At 41.1% G+C, this 23,322-nt stretch overlaps 3 protein-coding genes across 3 annotated transcripts; all 3 read right to left on the reverse strand.

Moving 5' to 3' along the window:
• Positions 1–1,029: 1,029 nt before the first annotated feature.
• LOC102078911 (P2Y purinoceptor 14) lies at positions 1,030–8,110 on the reverse strand. Its single transcript, XM_013266802.3, has 4 exons — positions 7,993–8,110; positions 3,660–3,774; positions 3,306–3,565; positions 1,030–3,114 (listed from the first exon to the last, which is right to left on the reverse strand). The coding sequence occupies exons 2-4, from the start codon at positions 3,762–3,764 to the stop codon at positions 2,463–2,465; spliced, it is 1,017 nt and encodes a 338-aa protein (XP_013122256.2). The 5' UTR covers positions 3,765–3,774; positions 7,993–8,110; the 3' UTR covers positions 1,030–2,462.
• Positions 8,111–10,823: 2,713 nt separating this feature from the next.
• Positions 10,824–12,040, reverse strand: LOC109196873 (P2Y purinoceptor 14-like). Its single transcript, XM_025905222.1, has 3 exons — positions 11,936–12,040; positions 11,578–11,837; positions 10,824–11,424 (listed from the first exon to the last, which is right to left on the reverse strand). Exons 1-3 carry the CDS (start codon positions 12,038–12,040, stop codon positions 10,824–10,826), a joined length of 966 nt encoding a protein of 321 aa, XP_025761007.1.
• Positions 12,041–17,757: 5,717 nt separating this feature from the next.
• On the reverse strand, positions 17,758–22,732 carry LOC102079858 (G-protein coupled receptor 87-like). Its single transcript, XM_019356687.2, has 6 exons — positions 22,638–22,732; positions 21,965–22,008; positions 21,799–21,887; positions 19,547–19,661; positions 19,185–19,444; positions 17,758–18,981 (listed from the first exon to the last, which is right to left on the reverse strand). Exons 4-6 carry the CDS (start codon positions 19,649–19,651, stop codon positions 18,342–18,344), a joined length of 1,005 nt encoding a protein of 334 aa, XP_019212232.1. The 5' UTR covers positions 19,652–19,661; positions 21,799–21,887; positions 21,965–22,008; positions 22,638–22,732; the 3' UTR covers positions 17,758–18,341.
• Positions 22,733–23,322: the final 590 nt, after the last annotated feature.

Here is a 23,322-nt window from a genome sequence, read left to right on the forward strand (position 1 = left end):
TTGCGTGCATTCAACTCTTTCTGTACGCCGTTATATGTGTGCCACAAAACCAGCCAATCACAGACTTGGAAAAAAATCTGAGCTCCCCTGATCACTTGAGGGGAGTTTGCGGCCATGGAGCACCTGGGCAGTGCTCGAACAGCGCCTGGGCCTCTCCACTTCACATGGTCCCCAAACCGGACGGACGGTGACGGCCGTGTGGGAATTTCAGCGTTTAAATAACGTTACGGAGAATGACCGTTACCCCGTTCCACACATTCAGGACTTTTTCGCCCACCTCCTCACTGGTACCTCGGTGTTTTCCAGCGTTTGGCGAAGCACGGGCTGATCATCAACCCGTCTAAATGTCAGTTCGGATTACCGGTCCTGGATTTCCTGGGTCACCAGATTTCCACTGATGGTGTGGTTCCGTTGCGGGGCAGGGTCCAGGCTATTGCAACTTTTCCGCGTCCCACCTCGGTTAAGGCGTTGCAGGAGTTCTTGGGAATGATGAATTTTATAATCATTTTCTCCCCAGAGCTGCCCACCTTTTGCAGCTGCTCTACTCTGCTTTAAAAGGTCGGCCATGCCGACTACGCCACCATGGCCGCTAAGCAGCGCGCTGACCCGGACGTCCTTGCACTTCGTTACGTGCAGACGGGCCTCGTGTTGATTTTTTTTTTTTTGCATTACTACATCCATTTTTGCATTACTACATCCATTTTTGCATTACTACATCCAGCAATAAAGCTGTGTTTTTGAGTTACGTTCTGCCTATGAGTCTGCATTTTGGGTTCAATCTTTCCTTCTTCACACTGCCGCAAAACTATGCTCAACTCTTATACTAATTCTTTTTCTTCAGCTGCCAACCACAACCGTGTGGGCGGGACAAGGTTGTGGTTGGTTTATAGTTAAGTGGTATTCTTCTACCTGTGGATTATGGCCCCAACAGTGTTCACTGGAACATTCCGCGGCTTTGAAACTTTTCTGTAGCCCATGCTAGTAGCATGTTTTGCAACAATAAGGTTACAAAGGTCCTGAGAGAGTTTATTGGTTTGAACAATCATGAGGTGTTTACATCTGTTTAAGTGTACAATGAAAAAACTCAAAGATCAAATGCAGCTCTCAACTGGCATCTTCACTTGAACAACAGCTAATGAAAAAAAATCAGCAAAAAACATGAGCAGAGTGAGCTCTAGCCTCAACGTGGGACTCATAAATCAAAAAATAATATAATAAATCCAGAGATTCAGCATCATTTCATATATATGTTGCTGACGATATGGGTAAATTTAGATATAAAAATTGATATATTTTTGAAAGATCTCTTTTTGCCATGATAATATGGTGCAGTGGTGTCACAGAGAGGTGTGACAAAACACATGCAACATGACATTGTTATCATAAAGTGCTGAATTTCATTTAAGGATCCAAATGCAGGCAGTCCTAAGGTCCCAGCAGACAATGTTCTCCCAGGTGATGCAATAAAGTATGATGTCCAGGTGTCAGTGAAAAAGAGGATTTTCAGCATGTCACTGCAGGTTATAGGATTACTGTTACTGTACAGGGTGTTAGAAGTGGTGTCATTTGCCATGAAGTTTTTCTTTTGTTTGTTTGTTTTTCTTTTTTTATTTGTTAGAAGCCTTTAGCAATTTCCAGCAGCTCTGTGGTCATCTTTCCTGTTTTGGAAAAACACTCACCATTAACAGCAGAAAAACACAATTTACCGCAAAGAGGCATAAAGAGACTCAGACAGTATCACATTTAATACACACTCTTATCAGCTTTGTGCTGAGAAATGTCACTTAAGTGTCAGACGTCAGTTCAGTGGAAACTGCAGAAGGAAGAAGTTGCTGTGGTTCTACATACGCAACATGCAAACATCCAAAAACATACAGTCACCTCAAGGCGCTTTATATTGTAAGGTACAGACCCTACAGTAATGCAGAGAAAACGTCAACCATCAGACAACTCACATTGAGCAAGCACTTGGTGACAGTGGGAAGGAAATTTAACAGGAAGTAACCGTTGGCAGAACCAGGCTCAGAGAGACCATATTATTGAAATAATAAAAGTAGCAATTTTTCCTATATCATCAAAAGCAGCAAAGACAATTTTGCAATTTTAAAATTTAAAGCTGTTTTTTTTTTTTTTTTTTTTAAAGAACAAGATTTCAGAAACAACTTGAGATTTTGTATTTATTTTTTATAAATTTGATCATTAGACTGATTAAGCTTCAGATTAATCAGCTTCAGATTCAGCTACTTAGCTAATAGGTGAAAGCTAGCAACATAAACTGGTGCTATCTGTGTGGGAGTGGATTTGTGCTCAGTTTAGACTCATAATGATATCTCGGCAGAACCTTCTGTGGCTCATGAGAACTTGGAATTCATGACTCATGACATGGTTTCACTGGTCTAATCTGACTATAAAATCAAATATAACTCTTTGTATTTCAAAAAAGTAGAACTTTGCATAATAGCTCATGGATTTAACTCTACAATTTCCACCTCTTTCCTGCTGCTCTCACTCTCCTGGGTTGCTTGTGTTGTCATTCTTGACCCCATGCTAAAGTTCACCTGAGCTCGAAAAGTCTTACAGAGGAAAAAGTAAACAAGAGGGTCCAGACAAATGTTTAAAACTGACAAGACGGTGGTCACTTCCTTCAAGTAGTACAATAGCCGACCCACAGAGCAGCTGGTCCACAAAAAGGTATAGGGAAGACGAGCCAGGTGATAGGGCACAAAGCAAACACAGAAGATGCTGACCAGCACCAACATGTTCCTGCGAGACTTCAGAAGCTTGTCAGTGCTGAAGGAGGCCAGCTGACTCTGCTGTGCCTGCAACACCTTGCGGGAGGTGCCGTAGTAGAAGAAGACCAGGGATATGAAGACTAAGAGGAAGATGATGGTGCAACTGATTTGAAATGTTTTGTGAAGGACGCTGAATGACGTACTGAAGAGGGGCCCACAGTAGCCAGGGTCAGAGGTCAGAGGTTTGTGAGTGATGAAAAACATAATGTTGTAGGTGATTGTTGCAGCCAGGAGAAAAACCCAGGTGACCATGGAGACAATGTGGGCAGTCCGTACTGTCTGCAGGATGTGAGTTCCTGAAGGATGGATGATTGTCAGATACCTGCAGAGAGAAGAGAAAGGTGGCGGTAGACAGCTTCAATCATTAGTAAAAGTGGTGCAGATATGTTTTTACTGTTGAGGTGAAAGACGTTGTTGATGCTTTAGTCAGGAGCACAGAATTTGCAGTTCAGCCACTAATCTAGTTTAAACATTGTCATGAATTCAAGTCTGAAATCAGTGAAGGTTCCTCACCTGTTGGCAGCGATGTACCCCATGAATATGATGCTGGCGTACATGTTGAGATACAGGGAAGTAACTCCAAAGCTGCAGTAGAGCTCCCGAAAGATGACAGACCTGCTGGCATAATCAGTGACACGCATTGGCAAAGAGACGCACAGCAGGAAGTCAGCAGCTGTCAGGTTCTTCAAGTAGACCATCAAGCTCCTCGATGCCTGCTGCCGAGCTTGGCAACAGTAAAACTTTATGATGAAGCCATTGAGGAGTAAACCCACCTGATAAGACAGAGACAGAAGAGATCCTGTTTGTGTGGAATCTGAACCAAGTGAGGGGGATCCTTAATCCATAATCCGAAGATTTGAAACGTACCAGAAACACTAGACTGTAGACCAGCATGAAGAAAGGGTTGACTGATGGGACAACCGGATCACACGTCCGGTTGACAGATGAAGTCACGGGTTTAAGGTCAGCCATGTTTCTGGAGCTGCAAAAAAAGTCCCAGCCACAGATATTTGTTTTTGAAGAAAATTTTAAAGAAAAGCTTTTTTCCCTTTAAATTGCTTTACTTTTCCACTGTCTTATCATGTTCATACAATTCATTTCACAACTGTTGGCTGTGGCTGTTTTGTGATTGAATTTAATTTTATTAATAAAGCACCAAATTTAAACAGTCGCCTCAAGCTGTGTTGTATTGTAAGGAGAAGGCCCTGCCTGTCCTGTGATGCACCTGTACTGTCTCAATCAATCAACTGATCAATCAATCAGCTCCTCTCATGATTATTAGGTCTAATAATCCTTTAAGCACAGTCTGAGAAGGAGGAGTGGGAATAATCCTCCCCTGAATCTTATTACTGACTTACGGCTCTGTAAAGTATTATTGGCTTCTGACACACAAACACCAGCTTTGTTTTAATTCATTATCACACACAAAAATCCCTCCACTCAGTGTCTTAAACACAGGACAGGAACATGAGAGCAATAACTCAGCAACATGAATCAGTAACGAAGAGAAACCATGGACTGATTCATGATCAGCATAACGGACAACGGTAAAAATAAAAAAAAAAGATTTAAGGATGAGCAAGCAGTAGGACTCAACTGTGTTTCTGCAGTTTTTAGCTTAGAGCAGGAAAAACTGCTCGTGTCGTTATGCCCTCTTGAAGATAAGGAAACACACACTTGTAGCGTGAAGTCTGATTTATTTCCTGTTTCTCTTTGTCGCTAAACTGGCGCAACACATTTCACATGTGGAAAAAAGACATAATTTTCTATTGAGCTATAATTTAAAAGTTGTATATTTATTGTACACTTCATTTGCAATAATGCTCAAAAACAAACAGTTTATTTAAGGAAAATCTGTCTCAGGTTTAATCAAAATGTAACTAACAGAAACACTAACAGGCTGCTGCTGACACAGCAGAGGCATTTGGCCTCTTCTGCCTGTTGAACCAGTGCCCTCGATGAGCAAGACAAAAACAACTGGATGCTCCTGACTGTGGCAGGTGGTGTTTTGTGGCTCAGCTGCACTGAAAGGGGTGGAGCATTTGGCTCAGCATCAGGGGTCAGGGGATGCTGTCCCACAAAACTGACCACTCATCTCATCAGCGCTATACAAATACAGGCCATTTACCATTTACCATCATCTCCATCTTACTAGTTGGACACCACCCACTGGATCCCATTGGTTGGGCCGTTGGACTCCACCAGAAACATGGCCTGTGTGTTTTGTTTACAGGAGTGAAAATGATAGAATAAGGAAATTTAATGAATTTAACAAGATTTTTTAATCTCGTTTTCTTCTCTCTCTTTTTTTTAGACTACCAGCCAGGTCTCTCTACTAGGTATGAGTATCGTTTAGGTTTTATCCGATACCGGTGCCAAACCGGTACTTTTGAAACAGTGCTGGTGCTTAATAAATGGTGCTCGAACCAGTGCTTAAAGAATAGAGAACACAAACTTTGTCCAAAAACCTCTCATGTTTAGCTGTTTTCCACCTTTTCTTTGGTCATTTTAGCTTTTTTGGCCAGGGTGAAGGGAGTATCTGCCATCAAACAAGAAGACAGCCGCATGTAACTACGACGGTGTTTGCTAGTTCACCTCACATGCATTAATGCAGTGGTTCCCAAATTTTTTTTGCTAGGCACCCCCTTTGTTTTACAAGAAAAATGTTCGTGCCCCCCCACCACTTAAACACCCCCCTAAACTAGAGATGGTACGATACCACTTTTTTATGTCCGATACCGATATCATAAATTTTGATATCTGCCGATACCGATATGAATCCGATATAGTGTGTTTTTTAATCAATAAAACTGTTTTTTTAATATCTTGCTGCATTTTGTATAAGTTCATACTCAAGTTTAAATAAACAACAACACTAAAGCTATTCTGTTATACCTGTATGCAAAAAATACACTGCACCCAAAATATTTCATAGTTCAGCAACACTGATCAATCTAATAAACTTAAACCTGCTCCATCCTCCCTATTCTGGTATTTTAAAGAGTACTTAGCAGAAATATTAAGCAACCTAACTAATAGGGTTGCAAACTCCCAGCAAAAAAAAAAAATAGGGAACCACCCCCCACCCTCCACCTCATGATGCTTAATGATGTAATCAACTTTAATTTGATGCAGGGTGAAAAAAAATGCACAGAAATAAATTATTTTTCAAGAATAATTAAATTGATTCAACATCTTTCTTCTACAGAATTGCAGACTGCACAGATGGTATCTTCCCAAAGGAAAAAGTACTATAGCTTACTAGGGTATATTAGACTTAACAGTTACTATATACAGTAATGGACTTCTGTACATTTTACATCAGATTAAAACTTTGGGTGTAAGATTCAGATAATTATTTATTAAAAGCTAGACATTTTAAATGAGAATAAGAAAGAAAAGTATGTCTTTGTGCCCCCTTTTCCCTGTTCATGTCCTATCGGCCCCCCTGGCTAAACTTTGCTAGATCCGCCCCTGCACAGTTATCAGCCGTCAGCTACGTAGAAAAGGATCCTGGTGTAGAAAGTAATATTAAATAAATTCTAACAACAGCTTATCAAGGTTAAACGTGCTGCTGTTGTTCAGCTGCTGGTTTCCTCTTTCTGGTGCAAAGTGGGCCAAAAACAAAGAAGGGAGATGGACTCGCGACAGAAAAGCCGATCAGCTGATCATTAAGCAGTTTCACGATTGAAGTAGCAGCAGGAAGGAGAGGGAGAGAGAGAGGCAGTCGCTCCATATATCGGTTGTTAAGCTTAACATGGGAATGCTTTACAAACATTCAGAGATGAACTTACACACTTGCTTTACTTCTCTCTGGGATAACTTCCTCGGAGATGAAATGCCGGTTTGGTAGAGAGGCTACAAATACACAAAGCCGCTCTATCATGTGAGCACACTGCTCCTACTGCTAAGGTTATGAGCCAAGTTACGCCGTGTCGCAAGTTTTGTGAGGTGCTTTTTTGATATTTAATGGATCGGATTACATTTTTTATTTCTCTCCGATATCCGATCCAGTAATTTACATCAGTATCAGACCGATACCGATACGTAATATCGGATCGGTCCATCTCTACCCTAAACACCTTCCCAGACGCCTTAACGCCCACTCACATCCTGGGCCATCTGACCTCAGGAAATCACATGATAGGGTGGGGCCAGGTTTCACAATGAGCTCACCCGAAACCCTGGCTGATTGTGACCTACACCCGTTTTCACGCCTTGTCGCATGTGATTAGTTAGAGGATCATCAGGGGGTCCTTTGTCCCTCTTTGGGGGGACACTGCCACAGGGTTTAAATCTGGGACTCTACTCCATTTGACCCTAGAACTGACGCTTTTCTTTCCAAGATCATTTCTGCTACACTGACAGGGCTAGGGGCCAGGACTCTCCTCTTCGGATTCTTGGGGGATGTTGCTAACTCCGGGTCCGATAACAGGCACCACACCCATAGTAGATGTGCTCAGTGTGAGGTCTTGCAGCAAACTATCAAACACAGTGCATTTCTCGGCTTTTAAAAAAACGCTATACGTCGCCAGGTGTTTCATCAGATTCGAGGTGTTACCTCCTTTGCACAGTATCACAGTATCAGCTTAAAGCACTTGTTGCAGGCTGCTGAGTTTGCATCTTTTGCTGTGAAGTACAGCCAGACTTTTGATCACTTCGCCTTGGGCATTTTTAATCTGTAGCTCTGCTCTAAAAGAACGTACGTACCTGGGCCCGCCTACTATCCTCGGAAACGTAAAATGATTGGCTAGAATCCAAAGTGTATGACATCTCAGGAAAAAAAAGCACCGAAATGTGCGCTGCTTTTTGGTCTGCTTACTGCCGTTTATGTGGCACCGGATACCGGTACCCATCCCTACTCTCTACTGCCATGGAAGACTTTTCATGAAGAATGCAAGTAAAAGGAAATTGTAAACATCCTGAGCACAAAATAAACTCATACATTCAAAAAAAATTTCATCAAATCAATATTTCACCAAAACCACAGGGTCTCAAGAAAACGGGAAAACAATAAAGATCATTTCTACTCCGCTAATCCAATTTAAACAGTGAAGGTCACCTCCTCTATACCTCCTCCACAGTGGATTTTTCCTTCCCACAAATTGGTTCCTCTTCTGAGGACTAAAAAACAATAATAATGATGAAACTTTCGCAACACAAAAGCCCAAGCAGACTTCTTTCAGTCTCTTTTACTCACCACAGTATTGAGTCCAGTCAGACCAGCGATTCCACCTGGGTTTGCTCTATGATCCTACAGCTGGTGAAAGTAAAACTATAAAAGACATATTCTCAAAATCCCAGTTCTTCATTTAAGCGAAAGCGAATCAAAACAGCAGCAGAAAACGGGAAGTCTCTGGACTGGCCTCCTTCATGACAGTCTGAGGTTTCAGACTTTCAATACACTTCCTGTGTTGGCAACATTAAAGTACAATTCAGAAATCATAAAATTTCAGCAGAAATCCACAGATTCAGCTTCATTGCGTTTCAGTTCACTAAAGATGAGACGCTTTTTTTAAAGATCTATTTTTAGCGTGATGATTTGATGAAGCTCTCGTTACTGAATATATGTAGTGTTATTGGTGGTCATTTCTGTGCATGGCTGTTTTAGATTATATTTTTCAGATTAGCTTAGATTTTTTAGTTTGTTTGGTTGTTGTTGTTTGCTTGTTTTTGTTTCTTCTAAATGAATAAAACACTGGATAAGATCATAAAGTGCTGAATGTCATTTAGGGCCCAAATGCAGGCAGTCCTAAGTTTCCAGCCGAGTGAAAATGGTCCAAATTCTTTCAGCTCCAATAAGATTCTCAGTGTCGGTGTTCTCCAAAATAATGCAATAAAGTTTAATGTCCGGGTGTCACTGAAAAAGAGGTGGTAGCAGTAGTGTTATTGTACAATGTGCGTTAAAAGAAGACAGTTCTTATTCATGAAGCATCATGAAAAGTATTCTTTTCAACCAGTCAGCAGTTTCCAGCCACACTGTGTCATCTTTCCAGTTGTACATCGTGTACGCTCTTATCACCTCTGTGCTGAGAAATGTCACTGATGATTCAGAAATCACTTCAGTGGAAACCGGAGGAGGAAGTAGATGCTGTGGTTTCACTCAAACATACAAAACCATACAAACTGTTCATGTTTTTAAAATACACTGTGAAATACAGAGAATCCACATTGTTCATTCAAATCTATTTAAAAACTGACTCTAAACAAGTATCATCTAAGCAGTAGAGAGTGATTGAATTCATGAACTCACTGAACATTCAGAGAAAAAACTAAACCAGATGCTACACCTGAGTTTTGGGAGGAAGCAGTTCAGTGTTAGACAAGAAAAGCAGAGTGAATTAAAGTTCACAAAAGTGAAATCTAACATTTAAATGCTGTGAGTTTTAAATAAACCTTTATTAAATACGGTAAAATAGTTTTGAATTTAGTGTGGGCGCGTGTGTGTGTTTGTGTCTGTGTTAAAGGTAACAACCCCTTCAGTAAAACTTGAGAACCTGTAGTCGCATCAGAAACAGGACGCTATGACCACAGAGTTAATGTCAGTCTGTGTGACACAGATTAACGACACAATCCAGGTCACAAAGAACAAGGCTCATTTTACTTGCATACAAACACAAAAGAACAACATGGTGATCATTTATCAATTCTGACTAAGTTGTGGAAAAACAACTGAAAGAAAGTAAATGCAATATAAATGTGTGATTGTTTACGCTACATGTTAGACTGAAGTGGAAAGAAGAAGGTTAAAAACTAAGTCACGCCTGCAGTAGGGAGGTTCTGTTCTCACGGTGCATCTGGAGAGTTCACAGTGCTTCACTTGCTCAATGTTTCGTCATGTTACAGCCTCATTCCAAAACTGATTCATTTTCACTTCGAAATTATTACCAACCAAAATATTCAATAATGATAAAGTGAAAAAGTTAGCTTTCAATTCTTGCAAATTAATTAACAATAAGATGAAAATATAACATGTCACCTTTCTTCCAATTAGCTGAAATAAACCAAAATAAACAATATTGATTTACTTACTGTTTATCAAGTCTCGATACATTCTCTTTTTTTCAGTTAATAGACAAGTGACAACATTAAAACAGAGACAAAAGGCAGAACAGGGGTAGACAGAAGAAACAGCAAGTACTCTGTGTGTGTGTGTGCTTTAAGTGTGTGCGCATTTCTGTGTAGAAAGCAGGGTACCCAGCCATAGACTGTTGCTTGGCCTCCAGAACAGCAGGGACAGCATGACAGCCAGCATGATTGTTTTTAATCAACTATATCATTATTTTTTTCTTTTTCTCAAAATGTGTCTCATGGAGCACATCATCATAATTTGGTCTATTTCTTAACAGTTTTCCTGTATGGCTGAGTCCACGATTGCATGAGCAGTCACTGAGCACCAAGTCAGGTGTGAGGTGGTTTTTGAGGGTGCTTCATTTGCAGCTACTGAGAGTTGGAAGGATTGTAATGATCAGCAAACTGATGAAACACCTTTGCAGCAAGGTCAGCTGATTAACCGACAGGACCATAGCTTCAGGGGCCATCATAAGAAGATATACAGAGTTCCTTTGTTTACCAGGCTATGACAATGGCCTGAATGGCACTCCTCTACTGATGAAGACCTCTGCTGTTTGCAGAGACTGCCCCAGAAATAGTTACATCTTTATGGAGCTGTTCTGCTCCGTGGGCATGCCCTGTTATCCCATAATAGAGCTCAGGTCCATTCAGGCTGTGCCTGTGGTGGAGATGGTTTTATACATTTAACACTGCATTGTTTGTATAAATTTAAACACAGGTTGGTTCTGTTTATTCATTTTAAATCTGCTGCCTATGTTGAAGTGCGCTTGTGCTGACTGTAGCCTCACATTGATCTCTGAGCTCAAATGAAACTCTTTATTTATAAAATATATGTAATTTTATTTTATGTTATGAATTTGACCATAGACTGATTAAGCTTATTTATCCTAAATCAGCCACATGTCTAATAGCTGAAAGCAGCAATAGCAACAAAATACAAATGCGAATTTCTTCATTTTATAAAATGTTGGACTTTTTGACTCTCCTGGACATCTTTTTCACCTGTGCCCGAAAAGTCTTACAGATGAAAAAGTAAACAAGAGGGTCCAGGCAGACATTTGAAACTGATACCATGGTGGTCACCTCCTTCAAGTAGTACAATACCTGACGTACAGAGCAGCTGGTCCACAGAAGTGTATAGGGAAGACGAACCAAGTGATAGGGCACAAAACAAAGACAGAAGATGCTGACCAGCACTAACATGTTCTTTCGAGACTTCAAAAGCTTGTCAGCACAGGAGGAGGCCAGCCGACTCTGCTGTGCCTGCAACACCCTGCGGGAGGTGCCGTAGTAGAAGAAGACCAGGGATATGAAGACTAAGAGGAAGATGATGGTGCAACTGGTTTGAAATGTTTTATGAAGGACGCTGAATGACGTACTGAAGAGAGACTCACAGTAGCCAGAGTCAGAGGTCAGAGGATTGTGAGTGATGAAAAACATAATGTTGTAGGTGATTGCTGGAGTCAGGAGAAAAACCCAGGTGACCGTGGAGACGATGTGGGCAGTTTGTACTGTCTGCAGGATGTGAGTTCCTGAAGGATGAACAATCTTCAGATATCTGCAGAGAGAAGTGAAAGGAGGCAGTTACACTTTCAATCATAAGTAAAAGTGGCGCATATATTTTTTTTTTATTATTAAGATCAAAAGAATTGTCGATGCTTTAGGCAGTTCAGCCATTAAACTGAGTCTGACCTCAGTAAAGGTTTCTTACCTGTTGGCAGCGATGTACCCCATGAATATGATGCTGGCGTACATGTTGAGATACAGGGCAGAAGCTCCAAAAGCGCAGTAGTATCTGTGAACAATGCCAGAACTGCTGGCATAGTGGGTTATTCGCAGTGGCAGAGCGAGGCAGAGGAGGAAGTCAGCAGCTGTCAGGTTCTTCAGGTAGACCATCAAGCTGCTTGATGCCTGCTGCTGAGCTTGGCGAAAGTAAAACCTCATGATGATGCCATTGAGGATTAAACCCACCTGAAGAGAAAAAGGACAGACAGAGAGGACATTGATATATGCACATAGAACTTTAAACCAATTTTTAACAGGGTACAATCTGAAAATTATAAACTTACCAGAAACACCAAACTGTAGACCATCATAAAAAAAGGGTTGACTGATGGGACAACCAGATCACAGGTCTGGTTGACAGATGAAGTCACATTTGTTGGGTCAACCATGCTTCTGTAGCTGAAAAATAAATAGAATTCACAGAGAAACTTCACACACTAAGAAGAGCTGCTTTCTTTCATCTGATCAAAGTGGATGCATGTGTTTGGGGATAGTTATTATATTTCATCATTTTCACAGTTTTCTAAAAACTCAGAAAGCTTTCAGTTAATCCAAAAGTGAAAGAGCATGGAGATTAAAGCTGTGCTGTATTTAACGCATATTTTCCGCACTATAAGGTGCACTTAAAATCTTTTCATTTTCTCAAAAATTGACAGTGCCTTATAATCCGGTGCGCCTTTTGTATGAATTCTGGTTGTGCCTACAGACCTCAGACCGACTTTATGTGGTACACAGCGCTCAAAAATCTGTCAAAAAATGTTTTAGTACGACTTTGGTAAGCTACGAAGATGCAACGCTTGATGGATTGTCAGAGCATTACAGCTACAGTAGTCAGGAGCCTTGGAGTAATCCAAAGCTCCGTCCACTTCAGCTCTTAAAGTCAAACAAACACTGCAGCATGACTGAGAGTTAAAAACTGTCTAAATTCTTTTATCCTTAACAAAATGATCAGCTTTGCTGCTTTACCAGGTGCAATAATTACGTTTAATGTCCAGGCATCCATGAAAACAGAATTTATTACATTTAAGGGAGTTAGAAGTTAGCAGGAAGTTAGCTTGCTAGCTTCCATCTAAAGATAATATATAATATAATATATATATATGTTCTGAATGAGAGATTTCTGAAAAAATGAAAACGTACAGCTCTGCTATCACTTCCAACATAAATAAATACAGAAAACTAAACAGCTGTGGGCAGCACGGTGGCACGGTGGTTAGCACTGTTGCCGCACAGCAAGAAGGTCCTTAGTTCGTTTCCACCATCAGGCCGGGGTCTTTCTGTGTGGAGTTTGCATGTTCTCCCCGTGTTTGCGTGGGTTCCCTCTGGGTACTCTGGCTTCCTCCCACCATCCAAAGACATGCACTTTGTGGGGATAGGTTAACTGATTAATCCAAATTGCCCATAGGTGTGAATCTGTGAGTAAATGTGAGCGCGAATGGTTGTCTGTCTCTATGTGTTAGCCCTGCAACAGACTGGCGACCTGTCCCCCGCCTCTCGCCCTATGACAGCTGGGAGAGGCTCCAGCACCCCTCACGACCCTGAAAAGGATAAGCGGATGGATAAACAGCTGTTTTGTAAGGTTACTGAAGTTGGACTAGCTGGTATATATTGATGTGCTACGTGATCACTAGCAACACAGCTATGTTAGCATAACAAACACAGTGAAGATGCCACAACATGGGAATAGAGCAGCTGCGAGAGAGTTCAACATTAATGAATCAATGGTACAGAAGTGGAGGAAGCAAGAAGAATGAGTTGAGTAAAGTTTGACTTATCTGACTGTTTTGTTTCCCTTAACCTCCTAAGACCCACAGAGGGCCTTAGGAGGAGGGCCTTAAGAGAGCCTGATATCCTTGTAAGTGGATTTAGTATTTTGGTCTAGACAACCCAAAATGTGATGTCCACATATGTGGACAGCATGTCCTAGGAGGTTAATAAGCCTTGATGAAAACAGACCCATTCATCGACGGTACACCTTATAATCCGGTGCTGCTTATGGTCCGAAAAATATGGTAATAAAATCCTAAACAAGATATCTTGATGCATACTCAATCATCCAGGTAAGTAGATCCCAAAAGGTTGATTGTGTTCGTCTGAACGCAGCGTTTTCAGTTGGAGAAACAATTCATAACTCGTCCAAGTGACTTCTTTGGTCTCAGGTGACTGCAGGTTTCCCCAACCTTATAAACAGTACATTTGCATAATGACTGAGACTACCATCACTGAATGAGCAATGGGCTCTAAGATCAGTTCCTTGATCATTAATGTCCAAATTGTCATGACTATTGATCAACAACCACTGATCAAAGCCCACTGGTTAATGGCCATGAGTACGATTCCCAGAGAGTTGGGAAATGGCTGCAATCACAGCATTGTAAGATAGTGAAAGATGTACCGTTAGGCCCCCTCTTGGAGTGGAGAATCAAGGAGGGCATTTACCTGAAAATATTTACTGTTGCATTTCCAGGAGCTGAAATAGTTGTCTTTTAAATTAAGTATGAATTTAGCAGAAGTGCAAAATATTTCAAGATAAGCAACCATCAAGACTCACCTGTGATTCTCCAGTTTTCATTGAGAAGAAAAAGCTACTTGAGTGGTTATGTCCTCTCAATTTTACAGTGTCACTGTACATATGGAAGCATAGCAATCACACTGCCAACCAGCACTCTGACTTATTTCCTGTTTCTCTTCACTGCTAAACAGGGGCAATGACCTGCTTTCAAAATAGACATGTCTTTTTCTTATCTGATCAGTTAGTAGTCAGAAGCTATCAGGTTCTTCAAGTAGACCATCAAGCTGCTTGACACCTGCAGTCAAGCTCAACAACAATGAAACTTTATGATGACGCCATTGAGAAGAAAATCCACCTGAAGAAGCACAGAGAGGATGAGAGAGGAGGATTTTGCTACATGCACCATGCACATAACACAATCTGGAGATCTAATCTGAAGATCTGAAACTTACCACAAACACTAGACTGTAGATCAGAACAAAGAAAGGTTTGGCTGATGTTTTTTCAACAACAATGTCTGGTGCAGAGGTGAAGTCATGTTTTTTTAGGTCAACCATGTTTCTGGAGCTGAAAAGAAAAACATTTTCATTGAGGTTCCTCTTTGAAAGAACCCATCTTCATACTTTGATGTGTTTAATCAATTCAGTGTGTTAAACTCTACTAAAACTCTCTTTGAGTTGCAATTTTGATACATGGCCTCTTCTAAAGGGTGTTTGCTGACAATCTCTGTCATTTAATTCATGACAGTTGTCTCAGGGTACTTTCTATGTGATGCATCCAAATAGTCTTACAGCCTTAACACTTTAAGACCTACCATAGAACCAAGTCCGCCAGAGCTTATATTATATTTTTACATGCTGTAGTGCCATTTCTGGGAGCATTTGAAGTTGCTATACATCAATACAACCATTATAGCCCAAATTGTAATAATTTGTATGGATTAAGTGCATAGTAATTACATAAATTGCAAAAAAAGGTGCAATAAACTATAAAAAAAATTGAAAATCGTTTTTGTTTTTAAAATATATTTCTAGTTAGAGAAATTTAAGAGGCTTATCCCTCAAAACTGTAAATACAAAAAAGTTGCACAAAATAGTTTCCCATCACAGGAAATTTATTTTGAGTGTCTTTATAGTTTTATTTTTGAAATACACCAATTTTTATATACTGCAGGAAAAACGAAAATAAATATTATAAGGCAAATTTGCAAAAAAACAGCATATGCATCAAAATAAACTATTTCCAGCAGTGCAATTTGAGTTCTAAGCATCCCAGAAACGATACAGAAAGTCAAACATAATTTTTAAAAACACCAGTATAGGCTTATAAGGCCCTGAAGGTAAAAAAAAACAAAAAAAAAACGTCATTTCCGTAAAATGACGTCACTTCTGGTTTCGGGCAGGTCATGGTGGACATGCGATAGTCCACGCTGATGGACGCAGGAAGTGTTACGAACAGCTGATCGGATCGGCAAAGCGTGTTTCTGGAATATTATGTTTTTGTTGCTGCAAGTGCTTTTTATGCAAAAGCTATATGTAGAAGGAAACCGTGACCTAGGACAAGCTGATGGCATAAGAGTAAGTACAACTCCTTCAGTTTCATATGCAAAAAAATTATTGCGCTAGTTTATGTTGTTGCAGTTCTACCAGGATTTAAAAATAGTTACGCAAAACGGAGCGTGCCCGCTCCGACCGGCTTTAAAGGGTTAAAAGCATAGCTGCTGGGTCGTCCAGATGTAGGATAGATTCTTATGGTCGGTCCAGACCAAAACCAGGTGCTCACCCCTCTCCAGCCAGTGGTGCCATTGGCAACCACACATTGAAACTGGAAAAATGCTTATTGATTGAATCCAAGTTGTCAGTAAAGTCTTTGTCAGCAGGCGATGCTGTACTGGGGGAGATTGCCGGGTGACTTCCTTTAGAAGATGGTTCTCATTTTTGACCAGGGAGCATATGTTCTGGGCCTTCTTCATAACTATATCCTCGAAGCACTGGTCACTGTAATCTTGAAGAGCATCTAAAATCTACCGTCTGTCCTCCAGGGTGTTGAAGATGATTAAGCAGATGGGGTTAGTTATTCATTAACTGATTCAGATATTTGGTACAACTGAAACTTAAAATTAAAAAAAGTTTGTTTGATTCTCAGCTACCATTCACTTTCTGACATCACTTACCTTTTCCATCACCTCCTTCAAAGAGATTTATATTGAGGAAAATACATTTTCCAACAGATTCAAAATGAATATTCCCTCCATGTTTTTCTGTTATCCATCATTTTCAGTGCACAAATTTATGAGAACAAAACACACATCCGCTGTTCCAATATTTCAAAATCGCATGAATAAAACTCAGTACTTCCTCCCTTGCTTTCGCATAAGTGTTGCAAGTGAAGTGGTGGCAATAAACTTTTAATGTGAAAGATAAAATCCAGGAAGCATTTAGTGTATGTGACATGCAGGCCTTGTGCTATTTATAACACACTCTTAAAGAGTACAGTACAAACCCAACTGAGCAGCTCAGAAAGTTCTTCACTTAAACAACATCCAATCAGAAAAGAGCATCAAACCACAGGAAGGCTGTGAATTTTGCCTTCTTGATGACACTCGAGGTGTTAGACTTTCAAACCGCTTCCTGCGCTCACACTGAACGTTAACACACGTCTCAGTGTGGTTGTTTAGGTGTTACAATAAAGTTTAATGTCCAGCTGTTGATGGAAAAAAAAGGGTTTACAAATGATATCACTGCAGCTATATTTGTTCATAACTATCAACAGAAGAGCAAAAATAACACATTTTTCACCACAACGTACAGGACAGACACACACTTTCCCACAGCTATACACACTCTATTATTAGTTTTGTGTTGAGAAACCTGACTGTAATCTCAGCCATCGGTTCAGTGGAAACAGTAGGAGGAAGTAGCTGCTGTGTTATACATGCACAACATACAAACATACAAAAAATATAAAACATACAGAAGCACAGCAGCCATACTGTTCAGGGTTGTCTGTGCCTCCCTGTGCTTGTATGTCTGTGGAGCCTGAGGTCTATACAGAATAAATGTGAGACCTGATTTTTAAAAACAGTTTGGTGTGTTGCAATGTTGGAACTGAATTTAAGATATTTATATTTATAACTGTTCTATCAGTGTCTCAGTTCCACATGTCACGTTGTTGATGTACACATAGATAAAAAAAACAATCTTTGCACACAATTTAAAAACCTTTAGATTATTTTTTACAATATCCCAAAAAAACAATTGACCAATTTTTAGTCATGTACAGCTGCAAACATTATTGCTGCAAGTAGCTACAAGTGCTGATGTATAGCTCATATTTTGATATAGCTCATATATCTTTCTTCTCTTCATGTAGACCGCTGCTGTGAAACCATGTGAATCACAGAGATGATGAAATGCTTCAAAACATGATGAAGCAACAAGATGAATGTAAGAACTGGTCAACATGTCAGGATGATTCATGAAACTGAAATCTAGCATCTTAAATACTGTCACATTTTCATTAAAGTCATCATAGTTTAAGATTTATTGTGTGTGTGTGTGTGTGTGTGTGTGTGTGTGTGTGTGTGTGTGTGTGTGTGTGTTTTAAAGGTAACAACCCCTTCAGTAAAACTTGAGAACCTGTAGTCGCATCAGAAACAGGACGCTATGACCACAGAGTTAAAGTCAGTCTGTGTGACACAGATTAACGACACAATCCAGGTCACAAAGAACAAGGCTCATTTTACTTGCATACAAACACTAAAGAAAAACATGGTGATCATTTATCAATTTTGACTAAGTTTTGGAAAAACAAATGAAAGATATTAAGTGAGATATAAATGTGTGATTGTTTACGCTACATGTTAGTGTGAGGTGGAAAGATGAAACTAACCCACGCCTGCAGTAGAGAGGTTCAGTTGTCTCGGTGCATCCAGAGAGTGTCCTGAGTGGTTCACGTTTTGTCACGTTATAGCCTCATTCAAAATTGATTCATTTGTTTTCTTTTCACCTCGAAAATATTACAAATAAAATAGCTTTTAATGATAGGATGGAAAAGGTTTCCTTTAAATTGTTTCAAATTTATTGAAAATAATTTTTTTTAAATAACATGATGTCATCGCCTCCAAATGAATTGCTGAGTTGAGCCTCATATTGATCTCTGAACTCAGCAGAAACTGTTTACCTTACAGCTCGCTGGTTTGCCTTGCTGCTCTTGATGCTCTCTCCCTTTCTCTTTGTTGGATCATAGACTCTCCTGGACATCTTTCTTACCTGGGCCCGAAAAGTCTTACAGAGGTAAAAGTAAACAAGAGGGTCCAGACAGACATTAAAAATTGACACCATGGTGGCCACTTCCTTCAGGTAGTATAACACCCCACCCACAGGGTTATTCCAGAAAAAACTATAGGGAACTCGAACCAGGTGGTAGGGCACAAAACAAACACAGAAGATGCTGACCAGCACCAACATGTTCCTGCGAGACTTCACCAGCTTCTCAGAGGAGGCCAGCTGTGTCTGCTGTGCCTGCAACACCCTGCGGGAGGTGCTGTAGTAGAAGAAGACCAAGCATACGAAGACCAAGAGGAAGATGATGGTGCAGCTGATTTGAAATGTGTTATGAAGGATGCTGAATGACGTACTGAAGAGGTGCCCACAGTAGCAACGGTCAGAGGTCAGAGGATTGTGAGTGATGAAAAACATTATGTTGTAGGCAATTGCTTGAGCCAGGAGAAAAACCCAGGTGACCGTGGAGACGATGTGAGCAGTCCGTACTGTCTGCAGGATGTGAGTTCCTGAAGGATGGACGATCTTCAGATACCTGCAGAGAGAAGACAAAATGTGGTTAAAAAAAAAAAAAAGCTTCACCAAAAAAGTCACAGTGGTGCCAAATCTGCAGAAGTCACTGTACGGTGAAAATAAATATTCATGTTGTTGCTAGGACTGAAGAGTTTGTAAATAACCCAAAAATCTGGTTTTAACATTCTCGTGAACTGCAAATTATACTCAGTAAAGGTTCCTTACCTGTTAACAGCGATGTACCCCATGAACAGTATGCTGGCGTACATGTTGAGGTACAGGGAAGTAGCTCCAAAGCTGCAGTGGAGTATGTAAACAATGCCAGAGCTGCTGGCGTAGTGGATTATCCGCAATGGCAGAGAGAGGCAGAGCAGGAAGTCAGCAGCTGTCAGGTGCTTAAGGTAGACCATCAAGCTGCTGGATGCCTGCTGCCGAACTTGGTGAAAGTAAAACTTTAGGATGAAGCCATTGAGCAGTAAACCCACCTGTAGAGACACAGAGAGGATGAAGAGGACAGGACTTTCAAACATGCAAGAGACCCTTAAGCCAAGTTCTAACAGGGCGCAATCTGAAAATTTTAAACGTACCAGAAACAGCAGACTGTAGACCAGCATAAAGAAATGGTTGACTGATGGGATAAAAAGATGATGAGTGTGGTTGAGAGACGAAGTCATATTTGTTGAGTCAATCATGCTTCTGTAGCTGAAAAATAAATACAAATCACAGAGGTTCTTCAAGACCAACCTTCTTTCATCTGATCAAAGTTAGCAACAAGAGGCTACTCCCGGAGGAGCAACCCAAGATTGCGAAGAAATTACGACGTTGGAGGAGGGGATGCAGGGCTGGAGTGAAGTAACAGTAAAGAAGGAGACAGTACAAACCAAGCATTCCATCCATTCTCATGGGTAATGTAAGATCTTTACCCAACAAGATGGAAGAGCTAATTGCGCTAACCAGACTGCAGTGGGAGCAGCAGAGCAGCCTCCTACTGTTCACTGAGACATGGCTCACGGAAGACACACCGGACTCTGTCATAACTCTGGATGGCTTTCAACTGGTTAGAGCGGACCGGAATGCAATGGAAAGAGGAGAGGTGAGGTGGTAAGAGGAGAGGTGGGGGACTAGCAATGTACATCAGTGAGCGATGGTGTAACCCGGGACACATCACTGTAAAGGAACAGCATTGTACCAGAGACATTGCACTGTTGACGGTTAGCGTCCAGCCATACCACCTGGCCAGGGCATTTTCACATGTTATTGTTCTGACTGTTTACCCTCGGCCGACCCTACAGCAGCCTGTGAGTGCATTCACTCCACTGTCTCAGCTACAGATGGCACATCTGCAGTCCCTCATTATTATCTCTGGGGACTTCAATCATGTCTCACTATCTGTCACTCTCCCTAATTTCTCACAGTATGTTGACTGCCATACAAGGGACAGCAAAACCCTGGATCTATTGTTTGCCAACACAAAGCAGGCTTACATCGCATCACCCATCCCCCTGCTTGGCTACTCAGACCACAATCTGGTCCTTCTCCATCCCACTTATAACCCTATGGAGTATGGTGAAGAGTAAACCCCCCACAAAGAAGGTGATAAGGGTGTGCTCTGAAGAATGCAGATCAGCTGAGACGTCAGCTCAAAAGGACAAAGGCAAGGAAGGAGGCAGGTCCGGATGGAATCTGCTCCAGACTGCTCAGGGAATGTGCAGACCAGCTCTGTCAGGTGGCCCTGTACATCTTCAACCTTAAACTGAGTCTGGAGAGGGATCCTGAACTGAAGACTTCTGTGGTTCCAGTGCCAAAAACGCACACCCCAAGGAGCCCAACCACTTCAGGCCTGTGGTCTTGACTTCTCATCTGATGAAGCCAATGGAAAGGCTCATCCTGCACCACCTTCGCACACTGGTGGGCTCAGGGATGGACCCCCTGCAGTTCGCCTACCGTTCTGGAATTGGGGTGGATGACATTGTCATCTACCTGCTACACCAATTCCTCTCTCACCTAGAGCAGGCGCGGAGCACTGTGAGGATCATGTTTTTTGACTTCTCCAGTGCTTTCAACACCATCCAGCCTGCACTACTGAGAGGAAAGCTGGAGTAGGCAAACAGCTGACTGCATGGACCATCGACTACCTTACCAACAGACCACAGTATGTGAGGCTCAATGACTGTGTGTCCGAGGTGCAGCACGGGGGTACCACAGGGCATGGTTCTCTCACCTTTCCTGTTCAGCCTTTACAATTCAGGCTTCTGTTATAATTCGGACGACTGCCAATTTCTCAGATGATATAGCCATCATCTGACATCCATCATGAACAACCAACATCACCCTCTGCATGAGTCTGTGAGTGTGCTGAGCAGCTCCTTTAATAAGAGACTGAAACACACTCGCTGCAGGAAGGAGCGCTTTTGCAGATAATTCATCCCAACAGACGTTAGACTCTGTAACTCCTCAATCACGATATCATAAGTCACTGGACACTGTGGACATCCACGGTCACCACTTCATGCATAATGGACCTTCTATGTGTACGGATGTATATGTATGTATATGTATATTTAGTGTGTATGTGTGTGTGTGTGTGCGTGTACATGTCTATACATAGGAATAGTAGTGTTAGAATAGTTATATTAAGCTATATAGTATATGTCTTGCATATTTCCACAACCATATACATAATCACATATGCTACCATTGTATAGTGTATTATCTTATTTATTTTTTATTTGTTTTGTTTTTTGTTTTTTGTATTTTGTATTTTCCTTCTGATATCTGTACCTGAGCTGAGGTAACGTAAAAATTTCCCCATCGTGGGATCAATAAAATCTTATCTTACCTTATATATACTGAATCGTGAACACTGGCAGAAGGCAGCTGTGGTCCTGAGGTAGCTGTGTGAAGTGCTTCTCTTTCCTGAGGCAGGAGCTGCTAAAAGTCATCTTTTAAGTTAATTATGAAATCAGTAGAAATAGAGACGATTTGAGGATGAGGAACTGACTCACCTGTGTTTTTCTAGTTTTCGATGAGCAGGAAAAGCTGCTTGAGCCTATGTCCTCTCAGTTTAACAGTATCGCCGTAGATAAGGAAAAACACAGTAACCAATTAAACTGCTAACCAGCGCTTTGACTTATTTCCTGTTTGCCTTCACTGCTATAAACAGAGACTGTAACGTGTCTTGGAGATGTGTGTTTATTACATACTAGTGATGTGCGGATCGATCCTGAAATATCGATTCCTCCGATACCAATCATTTATGTTCTAGAACCGATTCTCACATTAAAATATCGATATTTTAGTAATTTAGGGTAAATTTGTAGTTTATCATTAACAGGAACACAGTGGAAAGAAACTATAACATTCGGATTGTCTACTTTCAAAGGAACTACTTCCTCTTCCGCCTCTCATAGTCATGTGCGAAATACGGCTGTATAAATGTCTTGCAGCCCTTTGGCGTGCGCTCTCACAACAATGGCTGAGCGTAATTGTGCGGACGTATTTTACTTCCACAAACAGCTGAGACGTGGTTTGCGATACATGTGGCAAAAAAGTGAGGTGTTGTGGCCATATTTGCCAACCTTGAGACCTCAGAATCAGGGAGACATTCAAAAAGGCTGTTGGGGGGGATAAATACATTTTACAGTGTTTATTTATCGGATAAACTACGTTAAATGTCACCGTTATTATTGGCCGGCCCGGAAACAGCGGGGGTGTCCAAATTCAAAGGCTGCTTCCACCTGCGGAACAGGCGGTCTAAAGAAAGCCGGGTAGTACGTCACGAGCTCCCTCGGTGCAGTGAAACTCTGCCGTCTGCTCCTTGCTGTCTAAAATATAACCGGGCGCTGACGTAAACTCTCAACCGTCTCACACTTTGTTTAATTAGTTTTCTGTTTGACGTTTATTCAGCTTTGTGAAAACCCTCCCGAGGGATTAATAAAGTTACATTTAATTTAATCTAATAACTTTAATCTCAGCCAAACCGATTTACTCACGAACAAATAAAACACTGAAAAAGCCAAAGTGACTTATATATCATGTTTAACCCGAGTAGTGAAAGACCGCGGGGGTTTGAAGACGATGTGTCGGTCGGCTCAGATATTTGAAGTTTACACAACTCTCACCTGAAAATATGTTAAAAGTTTTTTTGCGACCCAGAAAGAGAAATAAAAGTAATATTAAAACTAAGTCGCTGCCGCCACTGTTGGAAACTGGAACTGGCTGGGCCCTATGAATTCTGCGATATGGTTTTTCAATTTTGTTGTCCGGGTCGAAAATCGGGAGAATGGTGGCTCTGGGAGATTTTCGGGAGGGGCACTGAAATTCGTATATAGTCACATCATCGCTATTTGACAAGATGCACAAT

The sequence above is a fragment of the Oreochromis niloticus genome, linkage group LG3 (assembly GCF_001858045.2).
Source record: "Oreochromis niloticus isolate F11D_XX linkage group LG3, O_niloticus_UMD_NMBU, whole genome shotgun sequence".
In the NCBI taxonomy this organism is placed as follows: Eukaryota; Metazoa; Chordata; class Actinopteri; order Cichliformes; family Cichlidae; genus Oreochromis; species Oreochromis niloticus.